This window comes from Amphiprion ocellaris, chromosome 14, assembly GCF_022539595.1.
Source record: "Amphiprion ocellaris isolate individual 3 ecotype Okinawa chromosome 14, ASM2253959v1, whole genome shotgun sequence".
Lineage (NCBI taxonomy): Eukaryota > Metazoa > Chordata > Actinopteri > Pomacentridae > Amphiprion > Amphiprion ocellaris.
In genome coordinates this window covers 19,185,517-19,205,572 of record NC_072779.1, presented here as the reverse complement: position 1 = coordinate 19,205,572, position 20,056 = coordinate 19,185,517, and the positions used below count along the sequence as shown (strand labels likewise).

General features: G+C 40.4%; 1 protein-coding gene across 3 annotated transcripts in view; it reads left to right on the top strand.

The window, feature by feature from the left end:
• Positions 1-18,686, top strand: part of flrt1a (fibronectin leucine rich transmembrane protein 1a) — a 45,953-nt gene extending 27,267 nt beyond the window's left edge. For all 3 annotated transcript variants that reach the window (XM_023276365.3, XM_055017534.1, XM_035951027.2), the window contains 2 exons: positions 2,665-2,924; positions 14,392-18,686. In XM_023276365.3, the coding sequence (XP_023132133.2) occupies positions 14,469-16,529 (2,061 nt within the window). In that variant the 5' untranslated portion in view covers positions 2,665-2,924; positions 14,392-14,468 and the 3' untranslated portion in view covers positions 16,530-18,686. The remainder of the gene's footprint in view (positions 1-2,664; positions 2,925-14,391) is intronic.
• Positions 18,687-20,056: the final 1,370 nt, after the last annotated feature.

Below are 20,056 nucleotides of genomic sequence, written 5' to 3'. Positions count from 1 at the left end.
ATAACCGATGATATACTGGAATTAAATCATAGTTCGGGTGCACTGCCTGCCCAGCACGTAGATATCTGGCAACTCCTGCTGTGTTTGTTTCAGTTCCAGTTCAGCGGTGAGATTGTATTTCTAACTGGAAATGCAGGTTTTCATTTGCACCAAACATCTGTGTTAAGTATTTAGCTGCTTCACAGGTTTTCCAACTGTGCGGTGCACCTCCCTGGGTGGGCGCGGCAGAGTTATAGGGAGGGAACACAAAGGGAGAGTCACGAAGCAAAGACAGTGCGTGAAGTGAAAGGGACTGATGCATGTGGCGTTGCAAAAACAAGTTAGTCATTGTGGTTTGGCCTGCTTATCAATATCGGCAGTGGGAGTTGTGGCAGTAATGGTGGCACACAGCTCATGGAGGCAATTAAGGTACTTTAAAAACCTAACCAGACAGCACCCAACAGCTGCAATTACCATCAGAATTGCACTCTTTGTCTGAGTCATAACTTATTTAAAATCTGAACACATGGGTATGGTTCACATATTTTTTGATTCAGTATGGCCTGCTGCCCAAGATTATCTTCTATAAATTTCCAGTAGTCTTTACAAATTATTATCCATACATATGTCTGGAAATCATGGTTCATTCACTCTAGAAATGACCTATCAGGAAACAGTTTAATCTCAGGGTATCAGAGTAATACAATGGCAGCTTTCAGTGTGTGCATTGCAAACAGAAATTTGTAATAACTAATTCGACATACTTTTAATGGTGCCAAATTGGCCGAGGGTACAATTGTCTCCATTTTGTCGTTCTGCCAGACTTTGAAAACCCTTCATCCACATGAACCTTTCGCAAATACCTTGTTCTTCTACTGCAGATCCCAAGGAATTATAAAACTACAATTTTAAAATAATGCACAAGACATCTGGAATGTTTCTACTTGATTGCACATTCATAAAAAACAGGATCGAAATCCAAAAGAGACACTGTGTCTCCGTGTTGCTGACAGGGAAAATGGGGCTGAAGTGCAAAAATATAAATCATTTGATAAAGGACAACAGGGTGACACTCTATAGAGAGCTTGTGTTTTAGTATTTGTCATGTACAGCAATGAGCCACAACAATAAGCCCACCTGCCCAATATTATGTGGACCCACCTAGTGCCACCAGCACAGCTGTGATCTGTCAGGATATTACCACAGGATCTGGGTGTGTCCTGCACTCTGACATTGGTAGTGGGTCCTCTGGGTCCAGTAGGTTTCAAGGTGAGTGGGTGCACTTGGTCTGCAACAATGTTTTGGTGGTTGGTATGTATCAAAATAACATCACCGTGGATGCCAGGATCCAAGGTTCCCCAGCAGAACATTGGACTGTAACAAGATAACTGAAGTCGTTCACCTTCTCGTCAGTGGTTTAAATGTTGTGGCTGATCAGTTTAGTTCTAATGAAGGCACAAACTCACACTGTCAGTCAGTGACGAATTTTAGTAAAGTAGATCTTAAGAGGTTAAGTACCATGTTTCTACTTAAAGCCTGTTCCAATGAGCAGTGCAGTGGAATTACTATTAATCATATTTTAACTGGAACACAATTTCAAGACATTACTATTATAATATATACATTTCACATTAAAGTTTCAGAAAATACAGCATACAAAGTGGCCTTGTTCGGAGTTTTTTGGGAAGGCAATATAACAGAACTCACTTTAGGCAGTCGGTTTAAGATTTTCAGAGGAAGAAGGAAAGAGCAATCCTCTGTAGTTTTGAAAGTCTGATCAGATGAGACTCGGTTTCTTGACAAGGGAAGTGAGTCAAAGTGACTTAAAGGAAGATGGCGTGCTGTCTTGTGTCACAGTGCAGTCAGTTGTGAGAAAGAGACACCATCAGCATCAATGCAAAGCAAAGACAGAGAGGCCGAGGTGGACAGGGCCGCTGGCAGAGTTTCAGAGCCTCGTCTTAAAAAAACAAGTGTGCTGGTTGGTAGCTGGCAGCTTCAGATGTCATTAACCATCTTCTTTTCCAAAGGAGCAGGTGTGTCGGAGGTTGAGGCGGGGGGGAGCGGGACCGTCGTTTTGTGAGGTTTGAAGCAAAGACGTGGCTTAAGTTTGCTTTGAAAACTTTGATGGCAGCTTGTTTCAGTTGAAATCGATATCATTCTTTGAGCGCTTTCTTTGAAATTACTTTGATTTAACAACCTTCATGTCATCACGTTGAGGCGATCATCAGCTTAGTGGAAAGGAGCACAGCATTAAATTTGATGGTAAATCATGGGAAAAGAAATGGGTTGCTTCAGTTTACTGACTTTATATTTTTATAATTGGCATTAAAAGCACTTAAACTGCAAGTTCAGTTGTTTTTTCCCCTATTTAGAACATTTTTGATTAAATGGAGTCATAGTCATCGCAAATGTATATTTGATTTATTTGGAATAAACAGAATGAAATTTTGGTAAATGAAGAATAAATCACTTAATCCTCTAACCGAGAGGAAAAGTAATAAAAACAGAGACTGACATACTGTATATGACATACAGTAACAACACCCAAGTGTCAGAGTGGCATGCACTGAGATCTGTAATGCTGACGACTGTTTCATCAGAAATGTGACATCTTGGCATCTTGATTGACACTGGATGGTCATATCTGATCTCTTAAGTTTTTCCTGTCACTCTCTTTCTCCACAGAGAATAGATCTGGAGCCAGAGGTGACAACTAATCTACTTCAAAGCTGAGCATAAAAACACTGAAGAAAGAGCTGTTCCTATACAACAGTGAGAGCACACTCCTACACGCCACCACCCGCCTCAGCTTCCCAGAGTTTACGGACTACGTGTTGACAAGAGCTGGAGAAGATACAGTTTTCACATTTTGACGGAATCGTGTTGGGAAGAATAGTGCAAATGGTGCGGCAGCACCTCCTTCCCTGTCAGCCCCACTTCAAAAAGTAAGCCTATGATGTGGATTTTTTTTCTTATTCCTGATTTAGTCTCTGCATTAGAATTATTTGAGCTTTTTGATGTTTTATAATGTAATGAGACCACGGTGGAATCAAAGTATTTTCCTCTGTAGTTGAACAAATGCAGTTTTATGTTATTTTAACCCCAGTGATCCATGTATTACCATTACATTTGAGTCACGGCAGTGAGCATCTGTTTCTCTACAACATGAATATCTGGAGAGCTTCAAAAACATAAGAAGTCAGTTACTGATAATTATCAGTATTCTAAAATATATAACTATATTCTTTTGTCCAAGTGGATGACAGACTATTCTGTCTGCTGCGAAATGCTTTAAAATTCCTTCCCCTAAGCCAGAAGATGGGCTCCAGAAATATCTAAATACATTTCCCTGCTCAGTCTGTACAAAATTGCATTACAGTTTCTTTCTACAAATCATTATTTCTTTAATACATTGTATTTTCATACAGATAGTGCACTAATGTTTTACAGAGAGCAAGGATATGTCACAGTTTGGGTTACAAAGACTTTTTTCTTCCTGAAAATACAATAGTTTTTCATCCACAGTGAGAGGGGTTTTACCTTCACACAATGCTGAGTGCTGTTCTGGGTTGTCTTTTTCAGAGAAATGGAAGCTTAGCACTGAGACTCAAATGTAATTGTAATAAATGAGAGGTATGAACTCGGGCTATTTTAACCACATCTAATGTGAGTTTTACTCAGTGAGCCTTTGTACTGGATCAAAATTTCAAAAGCATTATCTTACAACAGACTCACTTCTATGAATTGCACATAAATGCTGCAAAATTATGCTTGGGATTTAATGTCTGTAATTTACTTGAATCTTTTTTTGTCATTCTTGTGAAAAAAAAATCACTTTAACTAAAATCAGGAGAATTTAAAGCTGTAGCAAATACAAACCAACACAGAGGACCACCTTGACTGTACAGCTTTCTCAAATGGTGGCAGTAATTAAATAAGACGCCATTAAACAAACTAACACTTATCAACAGTTAAACAGCGCCCAATAAAGCTCGATTATCCCCTTATTTTCTCCTTTTGGGCAAGAGGCCAAACAAAGCAATCGGTAAACGTTTCTCTAAAAGCCAGCACCCATTAACGAAATATACTAACTCGCTGTTATCAGTCAATGCTTTGAGGTGACACCATGACTGCCTGGTTTTCCAGTTTCAAAGCCAAAATATCTTTGTTTCTGATGTTTTTTTTTTGTTTTTCTTTACTTTTTCACTCCTGCATAAAAGACAAGATTCTGTTTTAAATGTGAGGTTACATTAAGGAAATATTCAAATGGGTCAATTTCACAGATTTATCTTTTCTAAGTGAGAAGCAAAATGTTATGTTCTGAGTTTCAAACCCGCTGTGACTGGATTTTGGGGGGTGAAACTGAGGTTGTGTAGTGATAAGAGAGTGAGGAGTTTTTTGAGAAACTGTGTGAGGCATCTCAGAATTCAAGGCAACTTTAGCTTAAGATCCGAACACTCCCACAGCTGTTATTTCATGCTGTGGAAACCCACACACACTGAGAAGTCAAAGTCAAGTGTACACTGCATAGGATGTTTTCTGAGCCCCGGGGGCGGCATGTATCTATTTATCCACTCTAATTTCTCACACGGTGAACGATAAACTCACTCGGCAGCACGAGATAATGTGTATTAAGACAAGCCTACTTAATGGTTTTAAACCAGCCACAATTCAGTCTCCCAAGAAAATGTTAGATCTGTTTAATGGATCTGTGATTAATTTTCTAAGTTGTAATGCTGAAGTTATTTTCCTTTGGACAAATTTCCTTTAGACAAAAGTGTATTTTAGCTGAATGATATTTGCCGTCATTTATTACTTCAATCAGTTAAAGGAAAAGCAAGTATTTGTTTTGCTCAACAGTTCTGTTTGGAAGATATAAAAGCAAAAGCTTCACAAAGAGAGAGTGACGTCGAGAGAGATGGAGAGAGAGAGACGCTGCTGCAAAGTAAAAGCAAAGGAATTAAATATGCAGAAAAAGAACAAAGTCAGAAGGAAAACATTATGAAATGCTGTTGATGCAGACAATTTAGGACAAGGCATTTAATGACATTTGTGGATGCGGCAGAGACAGCTGACAGGCCAGGAAAATGCGAAAGGACGCCGCAATTGTAAAGGGGAGGCATGATGATGACGAAGCAAAAGAAAACTGGGACTCAGTCAGCCACTTCATCCTTCCCACAAGGCTCATAGGTGGTTGGAGAAACTGCGACAGGCAGAGCAAGGACAAAAAAAAAAATGCATCTTCGAAATGAAACACAGAACTGTCTTTGTTAAATCAATGCAGACTGAAATTGAGTCCTCAGACGTTCGGGGCTCTGTGAGTGAAGACGTCCGCAGTCGGTATTTGATTTGGGGAAATATAGTACAGAGTTTGATGTGTAAATTATGGAGATCCAAGTCTCTGAAAGGGAGATGACTAATGCAGTGAACTGAAGAATAACAGGATGAGATCATGGCAGCGACATGTGATGGAAACTGACCTCTGATCAGTCCAACCGAGCACTGAAATAGAAGAGTTATTCATCCGATTTTCTGGATCGTGCTTTCTATTTTAGTGGCTATGGGGTAGGATGTGAGTATTATTTTAAAACATTGTTGTGGCCAAGGACAAACTGCACTGAACCCGTGATTGTTCACAGTGTGAGCAGCTATATATGGTTGAAACTTCTCATCTTGACTTCAACACTAGACAGTACATGATTGGGTCAGATTGTGTTTTAATTATAGTCTATATTTCTCTTCACCTTGTGACATGGTGTGATGACAGGCTATGCACAATATACTTAAATTCAAAGCAGGTAACTTCTATTTTGCCTTTTTACGGTGATAACTGCTGTTATCACTGTGATACTACACTTCAACACTGCCTGCCAGAAATTGAAGGCAGAATAATCAGTGAGGTGAAAAGAAGATTCTTTGTGCGTCACTTTCATCCACATAAAGAAATATAACCGAATTCACCTGAATCTAAACTAAAAAGTATAATTTAAGTTCAATATGGAGGAAAATAAAACTGGAAAAAGGTGAATAAAAAATAAATGGGGATGTTTAATTGTATCAGATCATTTAAGAGTATGAAGTACATAAATAAATACAAATTATTCAAAATATTAAATGCGTGCCCCCCTTACCTCCAGTGATTTTAGTACAAATATACCTCCACTAGTAGCTACTAGCTGCTGACAAGGACAAATAGCAGTGGTGGCATAGTCCGTTTATACACTATTTCTCACATTATTCTAGCTAGATGGCTGAGTTTTATGTTTAGAGGCATATTCAGTAGTTCATAGCTGTTGGACCTCCACTATGGCTGCCAGGCATAACAGCCCTGCAAAGGTGTCGGGGATACAGAGAGCTTTTTCACTGATGTTATCTGTTTCTTTTTCCTCTGTTGTTTCTGAGGTTAATTTTCACCCTGAAGGCACAGTGCTGCTTTGTGACTCAGCTGCCTGGGCCTCCCACAGCCTTGTATTTATATTGCAACTTGTCAGGGTTGAATTCAAATTTCACCAATTAAGCTAACCAACCTCCCTCTCTGCCTTTCTCACAAATAAAAAGAAACATTTTAAAAATCCAATCAGAGTCCCAGCTGAAGCGTGACAACCACAGGCTGACTCCTTGACTTGAAGGCAAGAGATAAATTTCCCTTTATAAATCCTGTTTAAAATGATCAAGTGCATTTTCTCAAAAGGGAGAAGTTAGCTCTTCTTCAGATGAAACCGTTTCCTCTATTTTGTGTTGCAGCAACATTAAAAGCAGTGCAAATGATCTCAGAAGCCAGCGATGCCTTGATCAAAGACTGCATTATGACCACTGACACAGACTGACACATCTAAAGTTTATTTGCCAGCTTTTCTGCCAGACTCATGCAGTCTCAATGTATAATGCACCAGTGTGGCAGAACAGCAGCTACACCTCCCGTTAAATATCGAGGCTTTTGTTTTCAAAAGCACCATGGATAAAAATCCAGAAGCGTGTAGGTCTCTTGTTTTTGTTATCATTCGTTAACAAACAAAAGCAATGAATGTTTGCATGAGAACGATAAAGCAATTTCATATCGGAGTAGACATTTCAGTGGAAATTGTGATTTTAATACAAGACTGAGAGTCACAGTCACGTTAGCAGCTCTTTACTTGCTTTACTAGTTCTGTTTGCTAAATGCTACCATTCTCATAGTGACAACAAAGATAAAAGATAAAAATAAAAGATATGTTCACTCTGTTCACCATCTTCCCGAGAACAAAACGCTGTCCTGAAAAAAATTACATTTATTGTTCACTGCGGTTAAAGTGCTACAGTTGTGACAGATGCATAAATGCAAACACGGTCTGGGTTCTTCAAATGCAAAAGGTGCAATGAATGTTGATTTTCTTTCATCTTTCTCTTTCATCCAGACACAGAAAACACATTAAACAGGACTAATACTCTATAGCCATTATAGCAGCTCTGCGAGGCTGTACTTGGCCACAGGAGATATCAGATGATGATGATGAAGAAATGCTGATGTAAACTTATTATGTTTACCATGTACACCATTTTAAGTTGAATATTTTAAGTATGAAGATGTTTATTAGTTTTTGGCAAAATCGTTTATTGCATGAGCTTTTGGTTACAAATTGAAATTGTGACCTGACAGCTAACATACATTTCTCAGACAGACCAGCATCGCTATTCCCTGAGAGCTGTACCACTAGCATGGCTGAAAAGCTCCGTTTGTGTAGAATTGTCACAACAAGTTAAACTACATTTCAGTGATATGGTGGCAACAAAACAGTTTTCTGAAATATTTTTTCAGCAGCAGCACTCTTTCATTGATCAGGTGCACCAGTCGTGTTTACATAAGCTACATTTTCCTGAACATTTCTGAATCGACAAGCACAGTGGAGCTTTTTTTTTTAATGGCACAGTGTTTTAACATTTAAAAGTTGAACTGGCTATGTATTGCAATTATCCATAGTTGAGTTCTTGCTAGTCAAAATGAACATTTCAGCCACCCACAATGCCATTCATCTGAAGGCAAATTGCATCACTTTTAGTGGGATTTCATATTACAGATATTTATAATTCACACTTGGATTCCCCTCAGTTCACATTAAAGGTGTCTAAAACAAACAATGTAGATACATTGTTTGTTTTAGATACCTTTAATTAATTCTAACATTGCCAACATGATGCACCTTAAACTGGAATTATGAGAAGTCAAAATTAATTTTGTGGCAAAAATGACTTTACAGATATCTGCAGTTATGTCAGAGGCTAGCTAATAGAAGACAAAAGCAGGGACTGGTGGCTGTTTCAACAGACTGTAACACTACGATACTAAACTCTTTTACGCAATGTCTGCGCAGCCTGAGGCTGAAGCTAAAAAGCTCTTTCTGTATTTCTAAAGATTTTATCCACCACAGCACTTGCCATTACTTCTGCTAACAGTGTTAACACAAATGCTTTGCATCCCAATGGAAGCAGTGTAATGGACAACATTTCAGGCTGGTCATAATGATGCTGAACATATCTGATTTTGACCAGTCGAAACTAAATTACAGATATCTTTGCCATTTTGACTGACAGAATAATAGCTTGAATAAAAATTGATTGACTGACTAGTCACAGTGTATTTACAAGCAGTCAAAATGACATTGTGCAGCAATGCTAATTTCAGATTGTCAATCTCAGCTCCTAAATGTTAAAATAGTTTTCTATATGTGGTCTCAAATAAAGACAAGCAAGGACATAAAGATACCTTTACACACTGACATGCAATACAATGCAATACAATAACTTTATTAATCCTGGGAATTCAATTGTCTAGGGTCTCATTTGTTTACTTTGGAATTAAGTAGTCTAATTGCTGATGGTAAGAAAGATTTTCTGAATCTTTCTGTCCTGCAGTGCAGAGACAGGAGCCGTACACCACCGATGTTTTGTTGTTCAAGCAAAGTGACACACACTACTGTTCAAAAGTTTGGGGTCACCCAAACAATTTCATGTTTTCCACGAAAACTCACACTTTTGTTCATGTGCTAACATATTTGCACAAGGGTTTTCTAATCATCAATTAGCCTTTCATCACCATTAGCTAACACAATGTAGCATTAGAACACAGGAGTGATGGTTGCTGGAAATGTTCCTCTGTACCTCTATGGAGATATTCCATTAAAAATCTGCTGTTTCCAGCTAGCATAGTCATTTACAACATTAACAATGTCTAGACTGTATTTATGATTCATTTAATGTTATCTTCATTGAAAAACTGCTTTTCTTTCAAAAATAAGGGCATTTCTAAGTGACCCCAAACTTTTGAACGGTGTATTTTCATAGCTGACAGAAGAACTTCAGTACATTGTGTGGTTCAGTCTACTAGCTAGCTACATATTTTCCACTGTCTGTAGGCAGCAAATGAAGTAAATTAAACTTAAATTAAAAGAATGAAGGGCCTTCTGTGTAGTAAACTGTAGCTTAGTGTGCTACATTTCCCTGGAGGAGCTTCAGTGAAGTGAAACTTATTTATTATTTTATTTAATGTAACCAGTGGCTTAGCTCCCAAACTTTCCTAGTTTGCCCAACAATTAAAAAGCTAATTGGTTTTTGGATTACAGTAATTGTTTTGAAATGGACATGTCAAGCCAAACCTTTTTGCAACATTAAACGACAAACCTACACAGTTGACTTCAGTTACAGTAACTGGCTGACTCTAGTACTGTTATACCTTTGAACATGTTGTATTGCACCATTGATCAGTGTTAGCTTGCAGCACATTTCAAACAAAACCCTCCAAAAACCCTGTCAACATCGTGTTAGATTTGGTCTTACCTTTGCACATAGTTCAGGAGCACACTGCTGCAAGGCGCTGCGGCCCTTTTGTTAATACTGAAAGGATTTACCTGTAATCTGGCTGTCTGGAGGAGGAAACACTGAGCCGCAAGAATTCAGGGGAGGTAGCAGCTGCAGTAGAGAGGACAGGGAATTAGACTGTAAAGATAAAACATGTTATAGTGCTGTAAAGCTATATATCAAGTCACTTAGGGCCCTGTGAGCTACATACCCACCAGCAAGCAAATACCAGCAGCAGCAGCATATTTTCAGTTCTATATGTACATAGGAAAGCACACAATGTGAGCTGAGAATGTAATATTAATTAAGATTGTGCTTTTTATTTGTGGCATTATTGTTTTTCTTTCATATTTATGTGGAAGTTAGATGCAAATATCCAGAGTGTATCACTGTCATAGATATGCAGCTGAATAAGGGAAGCATTGGCCTCATTTTATTTAAATGTCTTAAACCCAGATCTAGCTTTGCATGTATGATGCGTTCTTCAGTTGAAACAGAATTAAATTTTTGGTTTGTTCTTATAAAATTTAAATATGTAGGATCCTGGTAGACTTTTATCTGCCACAGCACAACACAAAATACAGATCTTTTCATCTAAGAGTTAATATAGCCTGTATGATAAAAACAAGAACACAATTTTCACCAGGAAAAACACAAATCTTTATATATGTCGTATACACTGGGTCTTTGTGTCAGCAGCTGGGATGAGAAACTGCAAGTGCAAATCCAATCACTCCTTCATGCCAGGAAATTGATGCATAAACCAAGGAAAAAAACAAGTGAGTTTGTATGGGGGCGAATCCATTACTTCTTTAGCCTTTAACGTGTTATTCAATCTGCCCCTGTGGCATATTCACATTTCATGTTTTTGAAAAAGATGGACATATAACAGGATTGTACATCAAATAATTCATAATTAAAATGTATTAGAGTCACAAACACATTTGGTTTGGAAAATATGTCAGGCAGTGAATACAGATGCTTTATTCAAAACACTTGAACAGTATTAATGTTGACACCAGTTTTGCATGACATTGACAGTGAAGGTGTTGATTTTGCAGATGCGAAAGAAGAAAACTGTAGCATGTTAAATATCTATATAAGTATTTTTTTTCATTTTAGAGACAAACTCAACTTTGTATCTGTGTTTTAATGTCTGTTCTGCAAAGACACAGTGTCTCTGCATCACAAGAAATATTATATGCATCAAATAAAATCTGACATCCTCTATTATTAATCAAAATGAATTGTCCAGGCTTTTCTGCCCTCATTTTTTCCTGTCTTGGATTTCTTGATTTATTTCCGTCGTCACCATAGCCGTTGTGTTTTGCATCATCCTTTCCACATGTCCAATCCGTAAATCTAAAATGCGATCCATGGACGTGGCATGTAAGATAGGCTGTGGGCCACTATTATCTTTTCCCTGCCATCAGTAAAGTGGATTTCCTGATACATCAGCAGCCCCTTCGGTCATCTAAAATCCAGTTTTCCAGATTTCTCAGTCCCTATCCCTCTGTGGGGGTCTTAATGGGGAGATGGGATTGAAAGGTCTAGCTCAAAGCTGCTTTCTGTCACTCTCTGTCCCTCCCCGTCTGTTTTTTTTTTTTGTATGTAAATCGATCCAGTCTTGGGTTCCAGTATTAGATTGGGGGTTGTTGTGTGTACTGTACTCTGCCCGAGGCGGCTGGCTGTCTAGCTAACACATTACCCCACATCCCTGCTTTACTCCCCACTATAGATAACTGAAATGTAGACTGCAGCCTTATAGATTGTCCACATGTAGGTTAATGTTTGCAATTTGATCGTGCATGGACAGACAAACACAGTCCCTCTGAAGTGTTCACACACACAATGCAAAAAGAGCAGTTAGGTGCTGTTTGTGCTTTTATATCATTCTTTAATAGAGGAAGAAAAATGAGCAACTGTGAGGCAAAAAATCCCACAATGTGAATCTGCCATTCTTTGTAGCACCTGCTTAATCCAGAGAATCACAGCTCAATATGCTCTATTAATCCCTCTGGCTCTCTGCAGCACTTCAATCTCACACCACATCTATCTTGTTTTTAAAGGGCTGACCCAAATACTCCAGTGTTCAAGAGACTCACTGCTGAAGCTCCTGGGATTCAAAAGTCATCCATTCTTTACCACTACTCAGCCTCGTTCTCTCTCTCTCACACACACACACACACACACACACACACACACACACACACACACACACACACACACACACACACACACACACACACACACACACACACACACACACACACACACACACACACACACACACACACACACACCCTTCTGAACGTTTACAGTGTATATCCTTCATAGTCATAAAGTGAATCAATATCAAACTGCGTAAAGTAACAATCTCAGCTTTTTAAATTTTTTATTTTACTCTTCTGGTACCACTTAAAGTGCACCGACACCACTTCGCTGTGTCAAGAGGACTGAAGTGAAAATAGGCACGAAGAGGGATTAGTGGGTAGTAGCTGAATTTAAGAGGGAATGTGAATATTTTGTGGGAATGGGGACACAGAGCACAGATGTTACTCTCATCTCAGATCACACCAAGCTTCATGATCAGTGAGACCTGCCAAGTAATGCATGACAAATGGTGACAGCAGACACTTTGCATAAAGGTTTTAGAAATAATCTGCCCCGTCAGGGTTATAAATGCATAAATATATGAAAACATCCCAGTAGAATGGAAGAGCCAGTGTAGGTGTATTGGAAATGTGTTACTATTCCAGACCGACAACAACTGAACTAAAAGAAATTCTGTCGGAAAACAAATTCGTTTCTCAAAACATGACACTTTCCAGCTATAGAAATGCAATTTTTCTGCAAGCGACACATTCTGCTGCAGCCAAAATATAAATTACTTTCAGCCAACCACAATTTCAGACATCCATTTTCCAGGCTACACACATAGTCTTTCGTGGAAGTATCAAATGGTTACAACCAACAGGCATAAAGTGTCCTGATAGATTTGATAGTCAGACTCTGAAGTGCAACTCAAATCTAGCCTAACCGTGAATTATTAACAGGCTCGCATTAGTGCTCAGTGGAGAATAAATGCAATCCTCCATTTGGAAGAAGAATTTACGAAACTTTTGGACTGAAAAATGATAGACAGTAATTACTTAAATCCATTAAATGATCCCTGACCTGCCAAGGCTGAACAACAACTGAAGTGTTCGATGCTGTTTATTTTTTCAAACAGGGATTCATCACACTTGAAAATGAGTGAAATGTCAACAAAGTTTTCTCTCACGATTTTCCATGTTTTTGCTAATGAATAAGCACATGCAGATTGATGTTTGCAAATACATATTCAACAAATTCAACTCCCAAAAGAGTTGTCATTCATTTGGTTAATTACTGTGCTGTCTACCTTGCACTCTTGGGAATCCTGTAATCTGTATGAGAGCCGACTGGCTCTGGCAGATCACCTTGGATTTGTGAGGAAATCAATACTACAGCCTGACTATGTTCGCTGCTGTGTGGGCCTTAACAGTTTGACTAATGGCCCTGGTTATAGAAGACTGCGATGGGCTCAAGTTGTCACTGACAGTGTTGCAATTTACCGGTTTCCAAATCTCTGCAGTCAATACTGTTATGGTATCTCTCACTTAATCAGTAACAACAACAAATCATGATGCCAATCATGATCTGAGCTTATGTAGATTCCCTCTGCACAATTATGGTGACTGCAAAAATTAGCTGTCACATCATCTGCATTCAGCTACAGATTATAACTTTCCATTACTGTTTTATTGCAGTCATGATGCAATACAGCTCAATTAAATAGACATCATTTGTGGAGAAGTTTGCATGTTGTACTGAGTTCTATCCCGACTGCCTCATGGCGATCACTCTGCGCTAAAACAATTTCTTTCTTCTTGATAATTAAAAGTATCTTCAGTTCTGTCTGGCTAATGCAGCCACCTGCTGGCAGCTCCTAATGGAGTTATGGAGTCTCTCAAGACCTCTTAAATAATTTAGAGGTGGAGAGTGTTCTCAAGACCTCATATTTACGCACAAGGCTTAATTGTTAATGTAAGATTGGATTTGCCGATTCCAGAGTCACTTTTCTTAAGACTAACTATTCTCTCTGCTCTGAACATTCAGAACAGTAAACACCAAAATCTAGTTTCATAACTGGCTGTAATCTTGGATTACTGTTGCTAATTCAACATAATGATTGTTGGCTGTGCAGTTATCTTTGTGTCTTTTTGGCTTTGAGGCGATGGCAGAATGTTATGAGAGGCTGTGTTGGGACTTCTCACAGATCCATCCATGTGTGCACATCCCCCTGATGATATGATTATTAATTGTGAAAAAAAGAGTAAAACTAAATCTTGTTACTGAGTGCAAGATGTTTCTGTTTAGACACAATAATTGTAGCATGTTCTTAGATTCTAATATTGTTTAAACATGAGAGAATGGATGCACAGCATGACACTGTTAAATATTTCTGAGCTCAATGAAGTCTCTGTAGTTATCACCTGTGACTGTTAACTAATTTATTAGTACGTCGATGCTAACTGCCAATTTCTCTTTCCGTTTCAGGGTGGAGGTCACAGGATTCCAGCTCACTGCAGCGTTGAGGATTTGAGGATTAACCACACCCTTGGAATAGACAGACAATGCTTATGTTCACCATGATGGCACCTGCATGTGTGGCCAGATTAGGGGCTTGGCTCTTCATGTTGTTTATTTGCTTGACACTACATGCCGGCATGCTTCAGTTTGCTGCAGCCACGATACAAGGGTACACTGGAGGCGCAGATATGACATGCCCATCTGTATGCAGGTGCGATGAGGACTTCATCTACTGTAATGACCGTGGCCTGAGCTCCATCCCATCACTGCCTCCTTCTGCGTCCGTCCTCTACCTTCAGAACAACCACATAAACAACCCTGGCTTGCCCACCTCCTTGGAGCGCCATCTTGCCGTCCGTGTGGTCTACCTCTATGATAATGAACTGGATGAATTTCCCATGCACCTGCCACCATCTGTGCGTGAGCTGCATTTGCAGGACAACAACATCCGCACTATTCCTCGTAGTGCACTTGCTCGGATGCCATTGCTAGAGAAGCTGCACTTGGATGACAACTCTATTTCCACTGTTTCAATTGAGGATCAGGCCTTTGCTGACAACCCACGGTTACGCTTGCTTTTTCTGTCACGCAACCACCTGTCCAGTATCCCATCAGGGCTGCCTGCCTCTCTGGAAGAACTCCGTCTAGATGACAACCGAATCTCCACTATTCCAACTCATGCCTTCCGGGGCCTTGCTTCACTTCGATGTCTTGTTCTGGATGGAAACCTTTTGGCAAACCAGAGAATTGCAGATGACACATTTTCTCGCCTTGCCAACTTGACCGAGTTGTCCCTCGTTCGGAACTCCCTTCAGACTCCACCTGTTAACCTTCCCAGTGCTCATCTGCAGCGACTGTCTCTACAGGACAATGCCCTGACTCATATGCCACGTGGTTCTTTGGATGGCATGCACAGGCTGCAGAGGCTAGACCTCTCAGGAAACAACCTGACTACGCTGCCAAGGGGACTTTTCAAAGACCTGGACAACTTGGGCCAGCTGCTGGTGCGAGGAAATCCTTGGCACTGTGGCTGCAACCTGCGCTGGCTGTATGACTGGCTACATGCCCGTGGTAACTCCATCACTGTCAGAGGTCTCACCTGCCATGGGCCTGACAGAGTGCGAGACATGGCTCTGATTGACCTGACCAGTGAGATGGAGGAATGTGAGGTGGTGAGGACAGCAGGGACCAGAGACAGAGTGGGCATAGGAGTTGAGAGCTCTACCACCAACACCCCTCCACAGGGTTCTCTCTTCACCCTACGCTCAAAGCGACCTGGCCTGGGGTTTCCTGACTCTGGCTTAGACTACACCCTTAGCAGCAGCGGTGTGGGAAAGAGTCTAGCACTTAATGTGAAGCCTCTGTCTCACAATAGCGTCCGTGTTACCTGGAGCGTGGCTCAGCCCAGCTCCTCCTTCAGGTTAAGCTGGCTCCGACTTGGTACTGGGAACGCCATGGGATCAATCACAGAAACGCTTGTCCGGGGTGATCGCCGAGAGTACCTGCTTACATCTTTGCAACCTCGTTCCAGCTACATCATCTGTATGGTGCCCCTGCCTGCTAGTTCAGAAAACAAAGGCATGATTTCTGGAGATGCAGATTCTGATGAAGCTCTGGTTTGTGCAAAAGCTGAAACATCAGATGTTAGTCCATTGGAAGAAGAGGAGGATGAAGGCTCACAGCAGATGGCAGCGCTGCCTCTGGCAGGAATTATTGGTGGGGCTTCTGCCATTGTATCTTTAGCTCTTATCTTTGGTGTCTTTTGTTGGTATGGACATAGAACTGGGCATTTGTGTTCCCGTGACCACTACACTCGCAGCAGCTCAAGAAAAAACAAAAACTATGATGATTATATTGAGTCTGGTACCAAGAAAGACAATACTATCCTGGAGATCCGTGGCCCAGGGTTCCAGATGACACCTATGGCGACTTGCCAGCCAATGCAGCCGAAACCCTTACGAGAGGATTACATCATTCACACCATTTTCCCCTCCAATGGCACTGGCTTGTACAAAGGTGCCAACCATGTTTCTAATGCAGGACACGGCACTAACCGTGGCTATAGAGAAGGAGGAATCCCAGATATAGACTACTGTTACACATGATGTACTGTACCAGATCCTGTTCACAGTGTTATTGGTAAACTGTATAGATGCACAAGTTCCCTTCGCATGGACACTTCTGAAGCACCCCTCTGTGCCTTCTTCTTCTGGTTTCCCATTCCAAATTACCTGCTGTTCACTGCACTGAAAGTACTGTATGTGATTAACTGGAACTAAAACTATATGGAAACAGTTCACTGCAGGAAGCAGCAGTCAATGCCCCAGGTGTAAATGCACAGCTGAGTGTTTCTTCACCATCTTAGTAATGGCCTGTGTATGTTTCCTTTTCTGCTCTTTCCCTGTGACATGTAAGCAAAGAATGTATCCACTGTGGAAAGGTCAAACTTAGCATAAGCGCAGGTAGAGTTCCTCTTTCACATGCGGGAGCCACAGCAGTTCAGAGTGGATAAAGAAATGGTGAAAAACAGACATCTTTGGTACTCATTTCCTGCTCATACACAGTATGTAGTCTTATCAAATCATTGTTCCAAATGCCTCAACTATATTGATGTGCCCTACCAGCTATCCAAGGAAAGGGCTTTGTAAAGCTGTGAATTGTTCTATTTCAAACAACCCAGTAACCACTTGTCTTAAAGTAGGCTTGTTATTACCCTATTCAGTAGTTGGCTGGTTGAAGATCTTATAAGGGCTGGTCAGCCTTGGTTATACCTCTTGAGATCATGCACGTGAGATCAGTATTGTAGAGTTGCATTGGACGAAGTGCAGCACAAGCGTGTAGATAATTTACTTAGATACCGACTTGGCTGTGTTTGAAAAATGCTTTGCTATTTTTATCAGTGGTTTCTTTAGTAATGAAATCCTGCACAGCTCTCTTTATTTATTTATTTTGTTGCTTATGTGATGGTTTTTGTCTCTGCTAAAACAGCTTTTTAAAATTTTTGTTTTCACCCTCATGTTTGTCATTATTGTTGAAACCCGGCTTTTGATGAAGACAGTGGCTTTGTTCCATCTTAGCAACAAGTGAAGGAAGTATTATGATGGCTGTCTCCAGGTTCATGCTTTGTTAAAAGCAGCAAAGTGAATTGTTGATTGAGACTCTTCATGTTATTATGTAATTTTTAAATTAGACCCCCTCCCAAACACAAGCATGTGAGCCCACTGAGAAAGTAGAGACCAACCTCAATCCCTCTTTTCCAATGTTGTGCCTGTGTGCTTAACTTGTGACTTCAGTTGGTGACTTTTGGTTGTAAAATGTTTCCTCCACATTCTTGAAGAGACGACGGCGTTTGCAGAGATATCCGACTGGACTAATGTGGAGCCTCTTGCGAGAGGCAGCCTCTTGTGAGCGAACCTCGAAATGATGGCAAGAACTGTGAGTGCAACTGAGGAGACTCAAACCGCTACACTGTTGACCTACACTGTGGGGCGGTGGCCAAGCTGTGTGGGAGGGTGGATGGATGGACAGGTGGGGGGAGGAATTGGGTAGTGAGGTGACTCCTCACTTATGGGAGTTCACTGATGTTTGTTTTAGCAATGGGAAAAGCCTCCACTCATTCCACCTTTTTTATTACTGAGCAGCACTAAAAATGTAAATGTATTAGCACTTAGCAGGGAGCAGGGATAAATGTAACGACAGCATGGGGAGACGAAGGGTAAAGAAACATCTCCGTGCACTGACAAAGATGCAGAATTGATGGCTCTGGCGCAGTGGGGTTCACCCATGCATAAATCTGTTTGTCATACTTACCTTCTACCCTTGGGTTTAATACTGTCCATGAGTTGTTTACCACTGTGTTGCTTCCAAAGGGAAACCAATTGTGCTTCCTTGACTGTTTTGTCTGACAGAGTTTTAAACACTAGTGTCCGACAATATGTCAGTGGAATGTATATTTTATCTTGCACCCAAAATCACTGGCTTAAACAAATAACATCATACTGGCCTGGCTAATTCTGTTTTGGGGAATGTTGATATAGTGTAATTGCTATTTTATAGTGGGTCTATTCAAGATGCGTACTTCCTCATCATTTGTATAAATAAAACCATGGCCACAGTCACATGAATATTTTTTCTGGTGAAATAATAGAAAGTAATGGTGCCATAACTTTGCGTAAAAAAATATGTGAACCTGAGATATGTGTGGAATTTGCTTTATAAATTCATCTTCAGAGGGGATCAATAAAAGTTTTATAATCTTGTTATTACTGCAACCTGTCATTTCACCTCAATGCATGGGGGGAGACTGCTTTTTACAACACAACAGACATTGGTGGGGGATGAAATTCTATTCTAACATGCTGGATTTCATGCAGATATTAGACCTATATATTGTTTTCATTTGATAAGGCCACTGAACAGTGAAAGGGAAAAAAACAACCACAGCCTGAGGCCAACTTGAAACCAGACAGAGCTGAGAAGAGTCAAAAGGATGCGGGGACTACATGTTTAAATGCAGTCTGGATGAATGAACTTAACTCCAAACTAAGGACCATCTTGGATGGCATCACAACATCATGTTGATATTTTGACCCATGCCTACTTAGTTGGCATTACTACACTAGTATTTTTACATTAGTACATGAGTACTCAGTTTTCATGGGTTGAACCACACTTACCTTCAAACTTAATTTTGATCTCAAAGCACATTTAGCAATGCTACCATGTTGCTATACTCTGTCCACAGACAACCACCAATCAGGCACAACATTTTAACCACTGCCAGGAAAACTGACTAACAGTGATTATCTCATTACAGTGCAGTATTCCTCTGGGTGCTGTGATAATTCTAGAAAAAAGTAAATTCACAAAGAGCAAGTGCCCATTGGAATTATTTACTGCAATAACCAATATGTATGCAGACGGAACTCATGCCTTCCAAAGATGACAGCCAAAGTTATAAAGTCATACTCATTCTTATGGGGAAAAGTTTCTGTGTCATACCCCTCCCAGCAAAGGGAAAAAGTTGGGGGTCAGTTTCTCAGGGTTTTCTGTGCTGTTTCACTAATGAGACACTGCAAGGCCTCCACAGAATTATTTGTATGAGCCTTGAAGAGACAAGATAAGACCTTCTGTGCACTCCAATGCCTCAGGTTCAAGCTGGCCTCCTTTGCACAACCAAGAGTCAATATATGAAATATGCAAAAGAATAACATACCTGGTGTCAGCAGTAAAATTCAGTAAAACCTGTGAAATATAGAATTTTTAGCACTCTGGGAAATCTTGGGTCCTGGCATTCATGTAGATGCTTCTTTGACATGTACCACCTCAACATTGTTGCAATCCAAGCACACCCGAACATAACACTGTCCGAGATGCCAACAACTTCACCCGTTAGTACAACGCTTAATACCGCATGGCAAAAACTGCTCAGGAACAACCCGAGGAACTTGACAAAGAGTCCAAAGCACTGACCCAGCCTCCAAACTCGCCAGATCGCATTCCAAACCAGCATTCGGAACAAACCGGATCAATGGAGGCCTTACCCCGCAACACGCAGGACCCAAAAGATCCTCTGGCAACTTCCTCAGAACTCTGGTGTTCATGCCCTGGCAGGTCAGAGTTGTTTTGGCAA